This window comes from Rhinolophus ferrumequinum, chromosome 7, assembly GCF_004115265.2.
Source record: "Rhinolophus ferrumequinum isolate MPI-CBG mRhiFer1 chromosome 7, mRhiFer1_v1.p, whole genome shotgun sequence".
NCBI classification, from domain to species: Eukaryota; Metazoa; Chordata; class Mammalia; order Chiroptera; family Rhinolophidae; genus Rhinolophus; species Rhinolophus ferrumequinum.
Window position 1 is genome coordinate 23,618,250 of NC_046290.1, and position 17,625 is coordinate 23,635,874.

General features: G+C 34.2%; 1 protein-coding gene across 7 annotated transcripts in view; it reads right to left on the minus strand.

Annotated features, from left to right (window-relative positions):
- The window catches only part of LMBRD2 (LMBR1 domain containing 2), a 41,244-nt gene that overhangs the window by 6,057 nt on the left and 17,562 nt on the right, over positions 1-17,625 (minus strand). For 5 of the 7 annotated variants that reach the window (XM_033110368.1, XM_033110366.1, XM_033110370.1 and 2 more), the window contains 12 exons: positions 15,727-15,801; positions 14,406-14,519; positions 13,907-14,090; positions 10,783-10,964; positions 10,105-10,238; positions 8,623-8,728; positions 7,873-7,970; positions 5,707-5,810; positions 4,476-4,522; positions 3,027-3,132; positions 1,314-1,331; positions 690-819 (listed from right to left, as the gene is read on the minus strand). In XM_033110368.1, the coding sequence (XP_032966259.1) occupies positions 690-819; positions 1,314-1,331; positions 3,027-3,132; positions 4,476-4,522; positions 5,707-5,810; positions 7,873-7,970; positions 8,623-8,728; positions 10,105-10,238; positions 10,783-10,964; positions 13,907-14,090; positions 14,406-14,519; positions 15,727-15,801 (1,298 nt within the window). Of the gene's footprint in view, positions 1-689; positions 820-1,313; positions 1,332-3,026; positions 3,133-4,475; positions 4,626-5,706; positions 5,811-7,872; positions 7,971-8,622; positions 8,729-10,104; positions 10,239-10,782; positions 10,965-13,906; positions 14,091-14,405; positions 14,520-15,726; positions 15,802-17,625 lie in introns of those variants that run through there. The other 2 variants (XM_033110369.1, XM_033110371.1) reach the window with 2 other exon arrangements.

Below are 17,625 nucleotides of genomic sequence, written 5' to 3' on the forward strand. Positions count from 1 at the left end.
CTTAAAAGATTTAATGACCACTCTTGATTGTTGAATATAAATAGACGATACGAGTTTTGTTTTGTTTTGTTTTTTGCTATTTAAAGGCAATACTATAGCAAATATCTTTATGCATATGATTTTTTGGTTTTGTTTAATTATGTCCACATAGCATAGTGGCTAAAAACACAGACTTTGTAGCCAGAGTCCTAAGGTTTAAACACCTGACTTTGCCATTTACAAGCTGTGTGACTCTGGGTAAATTACTGAGCCTCTCTGATTTCAAATCCAATTGGAATTACAACCACAAAATACAATATTGTTTAAGTGCTTAGAATGGTGTCTGACACACAGTCATAGCTATGTGGCTACTGCTAAATATAACAAACTTCATAAGTGAGGTTGTCAGAAATTATTAAGATTGTCAGGACATTTTTAAGATTCTTACTATCAATTTCAATTTTTCTTGCTTATTTATAATACCACTATTAGTTTATTAAGATACCAATTTCAATTACCACCACTGGATGCTATAATTTTAAAAACAGAAAAGCATTAGAATGTATAAAAAGGTATTAAAGGTTGCTTAATATGCTTTTCATTAGTAGTAAAGATAAACATTTTCCTTACGTTTATTTATTTCATCAAGTCAGTACGTTATTAAAATTTTAGAGGAGTGCTGGAGCCAAGATGACACAGCTGGAGCTTACCTTCCTGATTCAGATTCAAGAGGATCATCAGTAAACGCTTCTGCATTAAAATCCAAAGGTTCTGCATCTTGTAGGAGTTCTATTCTGTCCCTTTCAGTCCTATTATTAGCTCTGGTATATTTGGATGCCGCTGCAAAGGAAGGAAAAAAATGTTTACTTTTCTATTGTCTTTATGGGCTCAAGTCTTTGGACTCACAAACAGGAAAGTCAAGATTATAAAGGATCTGAATTTTGATTGTGAAGACAATATTAAGAAAAGATAATCATGTGGTTCCTTAAAATCAGAATAAAATGATAAATAGTATGATAGAAAATAACAAGGAAAAGTTCTCCCTTGTAGCTAGTGTAAGCTCAGACGCAGCTACAGTGCAAAGACTTAATTAATATGAAGTAGCATTAATATTTCACTATGGCATCATAACAGAGAAACTGTTCATAATCAAATCAAGTTTCAGTTAGCTTCATAGTGAATCCAGGGACTGTCCCACCTAATTTCTTGGATAGGATTTTCTTTACAGTGTACTCAACTCCAGCGCTTTAAGAAAGGCCTAAATCTTTTTCCCATCAGGCAAGAATTTAGGGCAGCAATGTCCAACAGAAATAAAATGTAAGCCCCATGTTTACCTTTAAATGTTCTAGTACCTGCATTAAAAAATTAAAAACAAATAGGTGAAATTAATTTTAATATATTTAATTTAACCCAATATAGCCAAAATATTATTTCATTGTAGAACACCAGCCACAATGCAAATGCTCAACAGTCACCTGTGGCTAATGGTTACCATCCTGGTCAGCCACATCTAAAGCACTAACTCTCCCTTCCCTACATGGATAGGGTTTCTTCATACACAATCTCAATGTTTGCAATGTGGTTTTGAGCAGTTCAATAGCTTCAAAATGACTGTATAATATAGTTCTTTTTGAAAACTTAAGGCAAACCTATCTTAAGGCAAACCAAACTTTTTCGTCATCTTGGACTCTGCCCTTCATCTTTCCTCTCATTCATTTGGCAAATATTGGTTGCCTACCACATGTTACGTTCTCTCTAACTCATCATCCTAAGACTTTGTTTCCTCTTCTCTGAACCATTCTCCCACACTCTCAGATTCTCTCTCTCTGTTAACTCCTATCCCATGGTAACCAAACTTCAAAATCTTTCTGTAAAATCCTCCCTCTATGTCCTAGCTTTAATTAAACTTTAGCTCTCTCCTATTTCTTCCACCCTAAATGTCATTCAAATCCATCCTTTCCTCTTTATCTCCAGGACACTGCTCATTTTAGGCCTTCATCATGTCTTGACTGCATTTCCAAAATAGAACTGGTTTCTGTGTCTCACTTCCCTGAAAATCATGCTGTCAAAATCTTTCTAAATCAAAAATCTGAGCATGCTTCTTTCCAGATTGAAATCTTATCTTTGGGATAAATTCCAAACTTCTGAGCACAATAATATAACACGTTTCCCAACTGTATCTGCAGCCTCGCCTCTTATCAGGCTCCTTTTACTGAAGCTCTAATCACAGAGAAGAACTTGCATTTCCCCAAAGGATCTCTCCTGTCACTCATTCTTCCTTCTGCCTAAAACATCTTCACCTGGCTAAGTACTATTCATTTCTAAATACTCAGCTAAGTATTTCTTTATCACGGAAATCCTTTCCCAATAAAGAACTGCTCTTTCCATCCCCTGAGGTGAGTTCCCTGAGCATCAGGTCTGTACCCTTCTGCTTTCTCAGCATTCCTGCATCTCCCCTTAAGACAGACAACCTCCATCTTTTACTCCGTGCTGGGTCCTGCACAAAAAGCTTTCTTGTCACCTTTCCAGGGGCAGATGGCAGGATGAAGGACGTGGGGAGGTTTCCTAACCCAACACACTGACAGACGTCTCCTGCCTGGTATGAGTCCCTCACTAAATTATGAACACCCCAAGGATGGAAATTTATGTTCCCTGTATACCTGGACAGTATTCAATGTATATGGGTCAGTCAGTAAATTATTACAAAAATGACTGAGTAGCCTAAATCTACTAATAGAAAAGTAAAGAAAAATATCTAGGTAAATAGCAGAAATAAGTACCTACATAAATATGCCTGGGATAAGTAGAACTATTATTTAGGGTAGTACAATTACAACTATTCATTTGCTAGCCCAGGTATCTCCTTCTCCTACTAGAATACATATTTCAATTTTCCTACCTCTGATAACATTAAGGGATGAAAAAGGAAAGTCACTGCAGAACCACATTTACAGTTCTCTAAAGGCATTTCTGAATGAGTATCCTAATCCTCAGTCTCTATGCAAGCAAACATAATAAAAAAATTTCTAAGACAATAAACTACTTACATCGGTTGGTATTTATATCTGAGAAGTTTGACTCTTTTGGGTCAATATGAACATTTCTGTTTCTAGTGGAATCTTCCCTACTGTGTCCATAACGTTCTTTCCATTCCTAGGAAAGAAACACAGATGAATATATAACAAAAGAACTCACAGGCAGAAAATAATTCATCAGTGTCAAAAGATTATCTTTGTAAAGTAATGTAATTTAATCTTTTCATCAGAAATTCATCAGATAATCAGTATAACTAGCACAGTGCCTTAAAAACCAAAGATCAAACGATCAATAATTTTTCTTATCTCTACATGATTTTAATAGTATCCAAACTTAACTTTTACAAATGAAGATATTTATATACAGTTTTGCTAGCTATGATTATTTTAAGTTAATCACTTCTTCAATCTAAACTGTGAAAAGAATATTACAACTACAATAAACTTCTTTGGCAATGTATAATTTATGAGAACTGATAATAATTAATGAGATGTTAACAAAATTGTCTTCTACCCAAATTAACTAAAAATATTAGAGACCTTTAACCTGAGTTTTGATAGCGAAATTAAAGTTTTACACAAAGATAATTAGATAATTACTCACATAGCATTGTGTATAGTCTTAACTTCACTAAAATCATATTAAGTAGGATTCTGTTCATTAAATCTTACATTCGAAAGGCATATTAAAGGTCACCTAATTCAATCTCCCATGCAGCACAGGGCTTCATTGTAAAATCGCCATGGCAGGTGCTTTTTGGCTCTCTTACTAGATGGTATGAAAATCTCTCTGTGTGATCACCCCATTGCAATTTTGGTAAACTGTGGAAGTTTTCATAGATAGGTGCACTCTATCTCCCGTAACTTCCACTCTGGCTCTATTTATGTGTCTGAAATAAATAAGAAGTCTCCCTTTGCACGACACACACTAAAATACATGAAGACCACTATCATGTCTCCTGAGCCCTCCCTTCTCTAGGGTAGATACACCCACGTTTTGAAAATGTGTGATAACCGTGACTAGATTTTTCTCCTTTTCTGCCTTCTCAGTCTCTAGGAGGAGGTTAGTTTGCCTCAGCAAAAGGAAGACTGAAGACAAATTAAAGAGGAATACAATTAATGTCGTATTATAAAAAAGTATAATTTTAAAGCAATCAAAATCACTTTCATAGTAAGACTGCACGAATTTATTCCTTCATTCAATAAACAGCACTTAGTAAGCCTTAGGCAAGACACTGCTGGACATGAAGTAATTTATCACTAACGACTTTTTAAATCACATCTGACAAGACACCTAGCATGTACATCTGAAACTACTAAAATTACCTTTCTTTAAAAATATATCCTGTGTCTCTTCCCGCTATTCTTCGGCCTTCAGCCAATTATTCTAAATCAGTAAGACTCTTATGACATTTGCCATTAACCCTGAGGCTACAGCAGTTTAATAAGTGCTGTACTTACTCTTCTTCGATGTTCGCCTTCTTCTTGCCTTTGTCTTTTTCTCTTCTCTAGAGACAGAAAAGTGGTCTCAAATTTGGTATAACATGGTTTAATTAGATGGAGAGTAACTGAAGTAAAGGTATCAGGCTATGACCAATTTCCTTTAAATTACTACAAAGTCAAAGGTAATAGGTTATTGTTGGAAACAACTCAGAGATCACCTACCTCCACAGAGAATACCCTCTTTACTTTGGCTGGAGATGGCCCTTTAGGCTCCGTCTAAATAGGTTTCAATGAGGAAAAAGTTCTTCCTCATGATGACTTGCAATGTGGTCCTCTGTAACTTCTCTTTTCTTTATGTCCTATCTTCTAAATTAAGTTCATACTTCTTTCTACATAAGAGTCTTGCCCTTATTCTCTTCTGGCCATATACTCAGTGTTTCCCCACCCCATAAGATATGGTCTACAGACTCATAACTCTGGCTATTCTCTAAATTCTTTCTGACTTATCAGTCTTAATCTTAAAAATCTTACCCAGGACTGGACATGATACTCCTTATGAGGTCTAATTAATGCAAAAAGCACTGGCACTATTACACTGACTACACGCCACCTTCCTAGGAGAGGACATGAAGGCTACACCAGCTTATTTTGAGCTGCAACACATTTGGGCTTACATTTAACTAATAATCACACAAAGCCCCAGACCCAAGTAGGGAGAACGTCTAAGAATCAATGTCCAAAAAGCCAAGTTTTGTTTTTCTTTTTCCATTATCCAATCATCACTTGAACTTCAGGAAATTTGATCCGTTCAGTTTTGAGATTAGATTCTAGTAAAATGCCATGTATTCTAACAGGTTGTTAATGACCATCTATTATATTCTAAAAACCAGCTTTGGTTTGAATTATTTTGTACGTAGTATTAAACTGATGATTCTTTAATGAGTTTTATAGTTGTATTGAACTTGGCATATCTGTTTCACAGCAAACATGAAAATGACTCCATCACCACACAAGAGCATTATTTAGCTGCAAACATACTAAGTAATTTCTGCTGCAGAATTTCTTAAACACAGATGAGACAATCATTTATATTTTCAAATTATTTTTGCTATGAAGGATTTATGTAGGTTTTTAGTTGAAAAACATTAATTTGTAATTTCTAAAGATAGATTACTAATTATACAAACATTAATTTTATACCGTGAGTCTTAGCACTTTCCCTTCATTTATTTTAAAAGACAAATCTTACCTCGTCTGATTAATTCTTTTCCTTCATCAACTAAGTCTGATGTCATATCATTATCTCCCATGAACTGCTGGAAACCAAGTAGATTCAAACAACGAGTTCCCAAACTAATAAAAGTAGATTTTCAAAAAGATAAGCATTACTTCACATTGTAAATATTTAGGTAAACTGTTCTTTATTGTTGTCACCCCCAAAGAAGCCTATGTTATATTATTAGTTATCTCAACAAGCTACCTAGAGTTATATTTGTCTTTAAGAAGTATTATTTCCCTTTCTAAGATTATATGCCTAGTACTACACTGACTAGCGTATGTACCACACCTAGATTTCTTGTAGAAACAAATTAAACTGGGTCATTAGCAACCTTCAGAAAATTATTACACCAGGATGCTAAATAATAGCGAGAATACAAAAGGAATTTGTTTTCTTTCTTATATTCAAACATAAATTGTAATACTGCTAATTCTGTGACTTTACATATTCCCTTGCCATCCAATTACTCTTGTGGAAATACTATACCCCAGGATAAGAAATCCCAAACTTGGTAACTGTCTCTGTTAAGGTCTTGGCTTTGTATAAAGCGTCAGGAAACGCAATACACTCTCTAGACAGTAAAGTCTGAAGATTAGCTCTAGGTGTGGCTGTGTTGCTAACAACATGGGAATTATTTAGACTAATTATGGCAGCATTTCAAAAGAAAATGCACCAATAAAGTCAAGTTACCACTGAAATGTCAGCAAGGCATTGCTTCACATACTTCCATAATAGAATATCTATTTTGAGAATTAATTTGAAAATTGAGGAATACAATCTTTTTTTCCCTTAAAGACAAACTGGCATCCAAAATTTATCGTAGTGAACTCTACAACACTACTAAGAAATTATGTTTAAGTTTAACAATTTTCCTTTTACCCATCATTCCTCGTATTTGTTTAAGACTTTATAGTTGAGCAGGCAGTATCCCACCCACCTATTACATGATCCACGTAACAATCTAAGAAGGCAGGTAAGGAGAGACGCTAATCTTACTAACACAATCACTAACACGAAAAGACGTAATTTATACGTCACAAGATCTTAATGTTCCATTAATAGTTTATAAACTTTTAAAATGAATAAGTATATAATCAAAACTTAGTTTCAGACATTCCAAGGATGATTGTTCTCTTCCTTTAATACATCATTTTCACAGTATATAAACCTGTCTTTTCTACCTTATAGAAAAAAACCAAATAATAGATTTACTATCATTTCATATTGTTTTATTTTAAATTAGAATCCTTTAGCTCCTTTACTTATGAGTAGGCAAAATATAGATGATTTTACAAATTCAATAGATAATTTATTTCAAACCATACTTACCTGTTTATTCAATATTCTAATGTGAGTACATACGTATTATTTATAATAGGTACTGGTACTGGAAAATTTAAATTAAAAAGTGGTTGGATGAAACTCATTTTCGTTAGAAAAGTAAACTGATTAACATCAATAAAATATGTTTTTTAAGTGGCATTTTTGGTATGTCACGGAGCATTCAAGCAGTGAAAAGGGCCAAGTACAGGATGGGGGCACCTGACATGTGGAAACAGGGAAGACAGGGCTAGAAGCCAAGCATACCTGTCCTTTAACTCCTTTTGAGTCTTACCTCTGCCTAGATTCTACCATTTTTCCTTATCTTATAAAAAGAGCAGCCTGTGTACTTTCCAGCCTTACATGTACAGCCTGATTACAATTGCTCCTCACCCAATCTTCTGTGCTGGCTATGGTCTGAAACACCAAGAAATCCAGCAGTAATTCTGGAAAAAGCCCTAAGACTAACTTATGTTACTGGATAGAAGCTGGACATTGGGGTATTTTATAAGCTACATTGGCTGTCAGTGTCCAATGCCAGGACTTAATATTCTGGAAATTAATCCTATCGCTTTGTGACCTAATACTTGTAACAGAATAATTCTACTTCTCTTTTCTTGAAAATATTTTCAGAGAAAGAGCCTTACCTGATCACTCACGTAATCTCTCTACACTATCCCCAGAATCCCCAAAGCCACAATAAAACAAACAAGAACCAGAACCCGACCAGCGAATATTTTAAAAAGCTTTGAGAAGAAAGGATAGCCAGATCGGGCTAAGAGTATGTGAAAAAATAAGTAATGTTAAGTTTCTTACCTAAAATAAGTAGCAATGCAGAGAATTACGACCAGCATAGGATAATATATATAGAATCCATCTGCAATAAAGGATAAAACTTTCATGGAACCCATAATCTGAGGAGCAAGAAAAAAGTAAGTTAAATCAGTACAGTTGTATATTTTTCATTCTTTCCCATCATTAGAAAATTCAGGCATAACCAGCTATACCAATAAATTTGGACTTTTCAAAAAGTAGAAAGCACTAAGTGGGCTGATTTTTAAGTTCGCATCACAAGAAAAAAAACTGTAACTGTGAGGTAATGAATGTTAACTAAACTTATTGTGGGCATCATTTCACAGTGCATATATCAAGTCATTATGTCATACACCTTAAACTAATACCATGTTATATGTTGATTATATCTTAATTTGCTTATTTATTAAGGTTTTATCCTAAATAAAATTAATATTTTATAAATATTACTGAAAGTTATATACATAAGACTATATTTGTAAAAGTTAATATTATCATTGGTCAAGTCTATTGATTCTATTCAGTTGGATGACCTATGTGAACCAAAAAACATTTTTTTATAATAAAAGAAAGCAAAATCACTTTTATCCAGTCATTAGTAATTACAAATTACAACCTTTAAAAGGAAGTTTTAGTTATTAAAACGATCCAAATAATGCTATAGAACTTTTCTGCATTAAAATAAATTTTATAATAATAAAATCCCATATAGATAATGAATCCAAAGAACTCTAGTTTTCTGACCATACTTACAGATGTGTAAGCAGTTGGCTGCGTATTCTTGTGAGAGATGGATGAATCCATATGGGTCAAACCCAAGAAATTAAGACATAAAGGAGGAGTCAAACGACAAAATAACCTGCAATAAGCATTTATAAACAGAATATATAAAAAAAATAAAGCAGCAAAATACATTTTATATTATATTGAAATGCATTAAAAACATTTCACATCATTGTAACTATTTCTACTTCCGTGTATTATATATGTTTTGAATTATTAATGTAACCTTCCTTACTTAAGAAACATTCTGAAAATCCTATTAATCACGTCTTCCTTAAAAAAACACAACCTACAAGGCAAACTGCAGTGTCAGGCTGCCTGCTTTGGTAGTGTTCGCCATTGTTTTATCCCAGGAATTTGTGAAGTGCCTTCGTACGTGCCTCTTCAAGTCTACCCTCTATGCAATGTGTCCCAGCAGCATGACAGGGACGGTAACATCCTCATGGTGAATTGTACTCACTACATAAAAGATCTGAAGTTGTATTAAAATATATCACCCTGACAACTATAGGTATAAAGAACTGTTAGAGCTCAGTTTTGTCCAGGATAAAAAGAGTAGGGCGAGAGGAAAATGAAGGGAGTATATGAATACAAAGAGGTAATATGAGAAGTGCTTGTATATCTTGTTTGTGGTGGTGGTTATAGGAATGTAAACACACACACACACACACACACACACACACACACACACACACAAATAAAGGAAGGATAAAAAAATGATGAGAATTAAATAAGGTCTGTAGTCTAGTTAACAGTAATCTATCAATGTAAATTTCCTGGTTTTGATATTATACAACAGCTATATAAAAATATCTCCATTCAGGGAAGCTGGGTAAAAGTTAATAGGACTCCTTGCATTGTATTTGCAAGTTCCTGTGAGTCTATACTTAATTTAAATAAAAAAAGTCTTAGAGATGCTTCATGTATTGATTCCGATGTAAACCTCCCAAAGTCTAGCCTTTATAAATTACTCAACATGATTTATCTAACAATGTGGGCCAACAACAGATGGTGCAACCTAGCCCAAGCTGGAGCCATTTCTCAAAACTCTTCCTAAATCTCTTAGCAAAAATTATTCCTGTTGGTTTCCTCAGTTCTCTATAATTCAGTTGAGGCCACTGAATCTTAGAATATTCTCTAGGTCTGACTTAGTCTCTAAACTCTCAAATGTTCCTATTTTTTACTAACTTATTTATTGAACCTCACATTGGTAAATCCAGGCTCATTAAGTCTTTCTTTTCCTTCCTAATCTAGCATACCTATTTTAACCTTAAACTTCAAGCAGGATGTTTAGTAGCAATCAACAAACATCTAATATTGAAACCTCATCGATTACTTCAGAGAAATGCAGTTGTTAGTGGAAGACCTATAAACAACAAGAAATAAAAGAGAGATCCATAAGAATACATGCATTGGAGACATTTCTCTTATTTCTAAACATAATCTACTTACATGCCACTGAAAAGAAGACTGTAAGCATCAGTCTGATGATGTGAAGCCAAGTAATAATAGTTAAAGACACGAATCCTGAACACAGTAGAATAAACACAGATACTTAGGAAGAAGATGGAAAGAAAGCAAGCGATCTGAAAAAAACAAAAACGAACAATTAAGACTAATGGACTGTAGCACTTTATATACTATCACAAGCATTATCCTTTATTGCCGGCTAACATTTATTGACATTTTAAAACTTAAATAGACTAACTGTTGTTTTAACCACTTAATAAAATGAAGTTATGAAAAAAATTTACATCTCAACCAGTTCCACATCCTACCCTAAGTTTCAAATCTACTGCCTGAAGTGAGCCTGCACTCTCCCACACCCTGGCAACTCCTCTTCACATGAAGACTGTAAGTTATGGATCAAAGTATGTAAGAGGATCAAAGTATTCTCATAAAAGTATTTGGCACTATTTTGCATCTTTTCATCTCTTCTCAAATACTGTTCTTAGTTTTTATAGTCTGGGTAAATTGATGAAGCTCATATTTGGAAGTTTGAATAATAACACTGTGGGAAACTTCAATGCTTTCATTATTACTAGAAGAAACACATGGAGAAAAGATACAGCAGTTAAGGATTACCCTATGAACTGACATTTATTTGTGACAGATCTAAAATAAACTGACCTCGATATAAATATAATTGTATGTTTTTTCAGCCAGCTGGATGAAGACTGCAAAGAGGGATAAGACAGGTGTAGTGCTAAAGAACGTGCACTCTGACCACACAACAATCACAGAGAAGATAGACAAAACCACAGCAAGTATTCTATAAAACCATGGTCGCAAAAGACATTCCCAGTACCATTCTGGAAGATAAAAGAAAAAAAAATGATTAGAAAAACCACAAAGGAGTAACAGGGTATTTATACTGTTTCAAAATATCTCCATACCAGATATCTAATTGTAAAGAGAAAATTTTACAGTGGAGGAACCAGGCAGACACCATCCTAAGTGAATGACCCCCAGTAATGGAACACATGTCATGTGCCTCCTGCTACAATGCGATGAGAACACAACATCACTGCTGTGGTATTCCAGCCAAAAATACAGAACCTGCATCTAATTATGAGAAAACATTAAATGCAAATTCCAGAGCACTCAAAAAAAACACAAAAGCCCAACAACAACAAAAAAAACTGGCCTGTACCTTCCAAAGACATCAATGTCATAAAACACAGAGACTTATAAATTGTTGCAGATTAGAGACTAAGGAGACATGACAATTGAAGGCAATGCACGACCTGGAATTTTTTACAAAGAATATTATTGAAACATTTAGCACAATTTGAATAAGGTCTGTAGATAATAGCACTATACTGATGCCAATTTTCTGATTTTGATCATTATTCTTGGTTATATAAGAAAATGTCTTTATTTTTAGAAAATACACACTGAAACATTTAGGGGTAAAGAGGCATCATGTCCAATTCAACTTTGAAAAGATTAAGGAAAAATACATAGGCAGAGAGAAAGATAAAGAAAATGAGTATGGTAAAATGCTAACATTTGGAGAATCTTGGGTGAAGGATATATGGCAACTTTTTGTTAAGTCTGAATTTAGATAAAAACAAAAGTTAAAAAAAAAAAAAAGAAGAAAGCTCACAAAATTGAAAAGCTGTATTTCACTTCATTCACTGAAGAGTTGAGCTCCTAGCTCACCCTAAATCTTTTCAACCCTACTCTCAGTATAATTAATTCCTGCTGATTTCAATATCCACATAGGTGATACCCCTTTCAAAACTTGGGTCTTTCATTTCGTTGACCCCCTCCCCTCCAATGATTCTGTCCTCCACTCTACTTCAACTACTCATTCGTAAACCCTCTACTGCCCATAATGACAACCCTTCATTGTAATCTCATCACAACATCCTGTGTCCAAACAATGCCTTCATCTAGTATTCCAACCACTGACTACCTCTACCTGGACCAACAATCCATTTATTCTACTACCTTTCTATTGCCACTTAACACTCTCACGTCCTTTATTGCTTTCTTTACACAGCCCTTGACTGCCGCATCTCACTGTAAATTCTTAATCACTAGCTTCAAGTGGACCCCGAGCACTGCCTGGCTAGCCTACTGTAACTCACCAACTTTCTCCCATGCACCATCTCCTAAGCAACTATTTGGCAACTTCTCTCTCTCTTCAAATCTCTAAAATCTCTTCCCCTATACTTACTCTCAGCACTTCACCGAGAAAATAAATAAAGAAAATAAAAAGCTGGCAGAAGAAAACCTCCCCAAATTTCCAGCACTACATCTTCTTACCTGCTCAGGTACATTTGGGTCTTACCTCCTCATCTAAAGCCTCTCTCTTCATTGTTCACTATTTCCCACTTCGTCTCTCCTATACACAGTCATTCTCTTCTTCTATCTCATCAAATTTCCTCTAAGATATCATTCGCATGTGACAAGCTATAATTTCCCTTCACTCTGCCATCCTCCATCAGCTAGTACTTCTTGTCTCTATTCCTTGTTATAAGAAAAACATTTTGAGAGTTTTCTATATTTAATGTTTCTATACCTGCTCTCCTTATTTCTTTTAAACACCAATCAGGCTTTTTTACCCTCACCCCACCTCACCTCTCTGAAATCCAGTCAAGTCTTAATATTCATGATAATCGACCCACCTGCAATATTTGCAAAGGTACTTTGTACACCCTTTTCCTCAAAACACTTAACCGGCTTTGTTTTCCTGTCTTACTGGCCGCTCCTTTTCTAGTCTGTTCTGCTGGTCCCTTGTCAACCTGGTGTCTAAACTCTGGAGTACCTCAGGCTCTGTCCTCAGGTGATCTCTTCTCTATCTCAGTCACTTCTTCACTGATCTTATCCTGACCCATGGCCCACCTATCCATTGATGACACCCTTAGTATAGCTGCAGACCAGACTTCTCCCTAGAACTCCAGTTTCTATAGCCAACTACCAACTCAACATCTTATTTATACCTTTATGTGTATATTGCCTGTTTTTCTCACTCCACCAAGGTAGAAATTTTTGTTTTTTCATTCATTGATATGTATACCACGCACCTAACAATGCATAGCATATAGGTGCTCAAGTATTTGTTGAATGAATGAAAACAAGTGTCACATCATTCCCTCATTTAATTAGAAAAGATCTTCACTGAAGAAGTTTTCTGAGATATTTGTTATGGCCATTATGTGCTTATACTCAAGACCAAACATGCAAAAGAGAATCAAGTGAACATTACCATTTATTTGAATACAAAAGGTAAACAGAAGTTTCAATGTCGTGACACTGGTGTTTTCATTAAGTTCTTCATACTAAATTTGGTAACACTGAAAAAAGTGTCATAAATAATCATAAAGGAGAATGGAATAATTATGACCATGGAGTGTAGGTTTTGTAAATAGGCTAATAAATGTAAATAAATAGGACTTGTTGGGGGAATATTTTAGTAGTATGTCAAGACCGAAGGAGAGACCCAAGCTTGTGTTATAAAATTGCTGAAAATGCTAATTATTTTAAGTATATATTGTGTACACAAAATATGCTTGATGTGCATTGCATATATTTTTGCATAGAGTTTTGGTTATCTGTGAAGTAATAGTGGACACTGATAAATAATATGTTATAATATATGACAAGTAAGATAGTTTGTCAGATTCATAATTTACCACATGGTATAAGTCAAATACAATTCAACTCTCCATTGGTGAAAATATATACATTTTCCTTGAGAAAAATTATGATCATTAAACTTTGAAATTTATATCAAATTACATACCAACTGTAGGATTATAAAAATATTGGATAAATCTATTTTCTGGCTCTGGCGACTGAAAGGTATGAACAAACTGATGAGTAGCACTAGTTTCATTTTTTGCAACATCTTCTAGATAAAACGCTTGTTCCAAAAGAATCTGCCACTGTACTTGAGTTCGACGGTGCCTCTGAACTGAATAAATAACCTAAAAAAGACAGCAAGGGGTATGTCTGTCAGTGTTCTGATCCAACAGTGATTCAACTCCCCACTATGGAGTTGTTTTGGTTGTCACAACAATGGGGAACTGCTAGTGGCATTTACTGGATGGGGCCAAAAACATTAACATTCTGGAACACATTTAACAGTTATGGTTAGTGAATAATTCTCCCTCCCCAAATGCCAATAGTACCCCTGTCAAGAAACATGAAAACATTTCACTCAAAATTCCTTTTTTGTGGGCCGTAATTATAAATCTAACTAAAACATCAGTACATAAAATAGCTATTTTTTAAAAAGTTACCTGTTTATGTAGTTTCACCAGACTCTTTTCACTTGGGTAGGTATTATGCTTTTCATCAAAATCTTCATAATCATCCATGTTCCTGCCCATTTTTTCCTGGTATTCTGTAGGGCACTAAAAGGAACAAGTAGATTTTTAAAGATCTTATTTGCAAAAAGATAAAAATTTTATTTTTATTAAAAAAAATCTTCATTCTTGGGCATTTCTAATTTTCTTACAAATATCTTCCTTTACTGTCATGTCTAAATGGTTGGAATTTTAGTTGCTGACATTTTAAAAAATGTTTTAAAAGATGCACTGAGTTTCTTCTTACCTCTATTAATATTAATCTTTGTGCTCAGATATACTAGCTGGGGATGGCCAGTGCAAGGGAGCTGACCTACATGAAGTAACTGTATGTGAGAGGATTATTCTAGGTAAGCGCTTGATGAAATTATCGATTACTTGCCTAGCTAAATAATGAAAAAGAATCACAATAAATCCAAGATGCTGAATTTTTGAAAAGGATAGTACAAAGGAATAAATACACGATTTACAGTCAATTGCCCTACTGTTAGTCATTTATTATCTACATGAACTCAGGCAAGTTAATTAACTTTCCTGAATAGGTCTCAAAAGGTAGCAAATATGAGAGAAATGATTAGACAATTGATTCTCATGACTATTATTTTAGCCAAAAGGAATACTAACTAATAATCAATATAATAAATTTAAAATATAGGAGAAGAGATAGTTCAGTGGTGCCGTAGTTGCAGAAAAGATAACTGGGGAACTTATTTTTGGAATAATCATTTTTGAAAGTATATGAATACTCTTAATTCAATAACAATACATCAAAACCCTAATTGTACAGCTTCTTACTAAACATGTATTGAACATCTCATGTCATTCATTTTACAATGTATGGAATATGTTGAAAAATAACATGCAGGAAGCTGACTGAAACAGATTATTACAGCCCTTGTTTACTTTCTTACAGAAGATATGCCTTTAGTGACCACATTCTATGACACGTTTACAAACTGTAAAGGCCCATCTCCATCATTGTGTCGTGGCAATAATTATACATTACTTAACATAACCGCTGTCCTCACATTTCAATGGAAAATACTGCCACTAAGTAATGTTAAACTTGTAATAACAAAGGAATAAATTCTATGTACACATTACTACTGGTTTACGGTCAATATTTCCATGAAAATGGAAAGGAGTTGGGGAGACTTCTGTGATAGGCTGTTCTCATACTTTCCCAATGCTTTTATTATAATATTATAGAAATTTAAATTTCAAAAGAAAATAGCTGAGAATACGATTTAATTACCTTTTTAAGTATTGTGTCAACACATTTTCTCAATGGGTGGTTATACTTGATGCTTTCATTCACTTTACGAACCTCCTATAAAAACAGTAAGAGAAATAAAAATATTTCCATTTTTATAGATCAGATGCTTCAAATGAGAATGCTCTCTAGGTATTATATAAATACACATATGTTCACAAGTTTAATTTCAGTCCAAATTACTTAGCGTATACCTGAAGTTCCATTCACTGAATAAAAAAGAACACAAGTAAAAATATGTAGTTATATAATAGCTATATCTGTACCCTCACACTTTTAATTACTTTCTAGATTTACTCCCTTATCATTTGCTCACTTGGTACAAAGATTATAAGCATTATTAAAAAACTCATGAAGGATCAGACCAACTTTGTGATCCTAAAAGAACAGGACTGTTTTACTTCACCTTGGTCATTAAATTATCCCATTATCCCAAATCCAGTAAAGAAAACAGAGGAAGCAGAACAGGTTAGCAATGTCACAAAGCACCTGCTCCTTTCCAATGGGAGAATACTCCACAACAGTCACAACTAATGATTCATTCCATGTTGGTTTAATAAAAGCACATTATAGGCCAGCACTGTGCTGTGTGTAAGGTCTCCACAATCCACACCGGAGGGTAGGGTGGGAAGACATGGTGTTATAAGTCTTTGACTAAGATTAGACTCTAGTGATGCAATAATTAAAAAAGCAACTTAATGAGTATGAAAGGCATACAGGGGTTAGGGAGAACCAGTACTTCTAAAAGGATCGTAACATTCTATAATATTAATGAAATTTTTAAAAAGATGGAACCACTGTTCTAGATAAACGGTACGTTCAAAGGCTAAGAAGCAAGAGAAAACTGACCAGACTATTAAAAAGAACATTCTGATTGTAGGGTAGAGAATGGCCTTAAGGTATACAACACTAGTGGCAGGGAAATCATCTGGCATATAGAAAAAGTTAGGAAAAAATACTTGTCACTTATATGACAAAAAACATCACTATCATTAGTATATGGAGAGTGCTCGCACATCCACAGAAATGGAAAAATACAGAAGAAATACAATTGGTCAATAAATGTCTGAAAAGATATTCAAGCTCACTAAAAACAATTACAAATTTTAAACTGAGAACAATTTCTTACAAAATTATAAAAATTGGTACCATGTAATGAAGTAAGATTATATTCTCCTATACAGTCAAATGTGGAAAGTAATTTAGCCATAGCCATCAAAATTTTAAATTGCAGACCCTATGAATAATCTGTACCAAAAGACATTGTATCAAAGCTTAGCTTAATGAGGAAAACACAATATTCAAACAGAAATGGTGAGAAAACTGCTGTATAATTTAGCATGGGAGATTTTATGATGAACTGATCATTGAAACTGAGATAAAAAGCATGAGAAGGAAGTCAGTCCATCAAAGGAAGGGGCAAGAATATTCTTGGCAGAGGGACAGCACGTAAGAAGGCCTTCAAGCAGAAGTGAACAAGGAATTTCAAGGAAAAAATCCAGTGATTACAGGGAAAAGAAGAGTGAGGGCCTGAGAAGCATTTGATTAGGCTGAATAAGAGCAAAGCACTCCAGAAGTCTTTAGAAAGTTTGTTGTGAAGCCAACGTGTGAGACCTAAACATGGAGTGACAAGAATTGCGATTTTAAAAGGTGCTTGAAGCATCGTTACATTACAATTTTCCATTACTAAGCTGCCTTAAAGTTTTATTGACTTGTTATCACAACTTTGAATATAAACTATACAGTTTGGTTATATATTATATATGAAATATATTTTTCCTTTACATTCTTTAGCTATATAAAAACCAAAATAAGTAATGAAACAGTTAACTACTAATATTTGCTATATATGTTATAAAATTAAGTTTCCTTCAAAAGTTT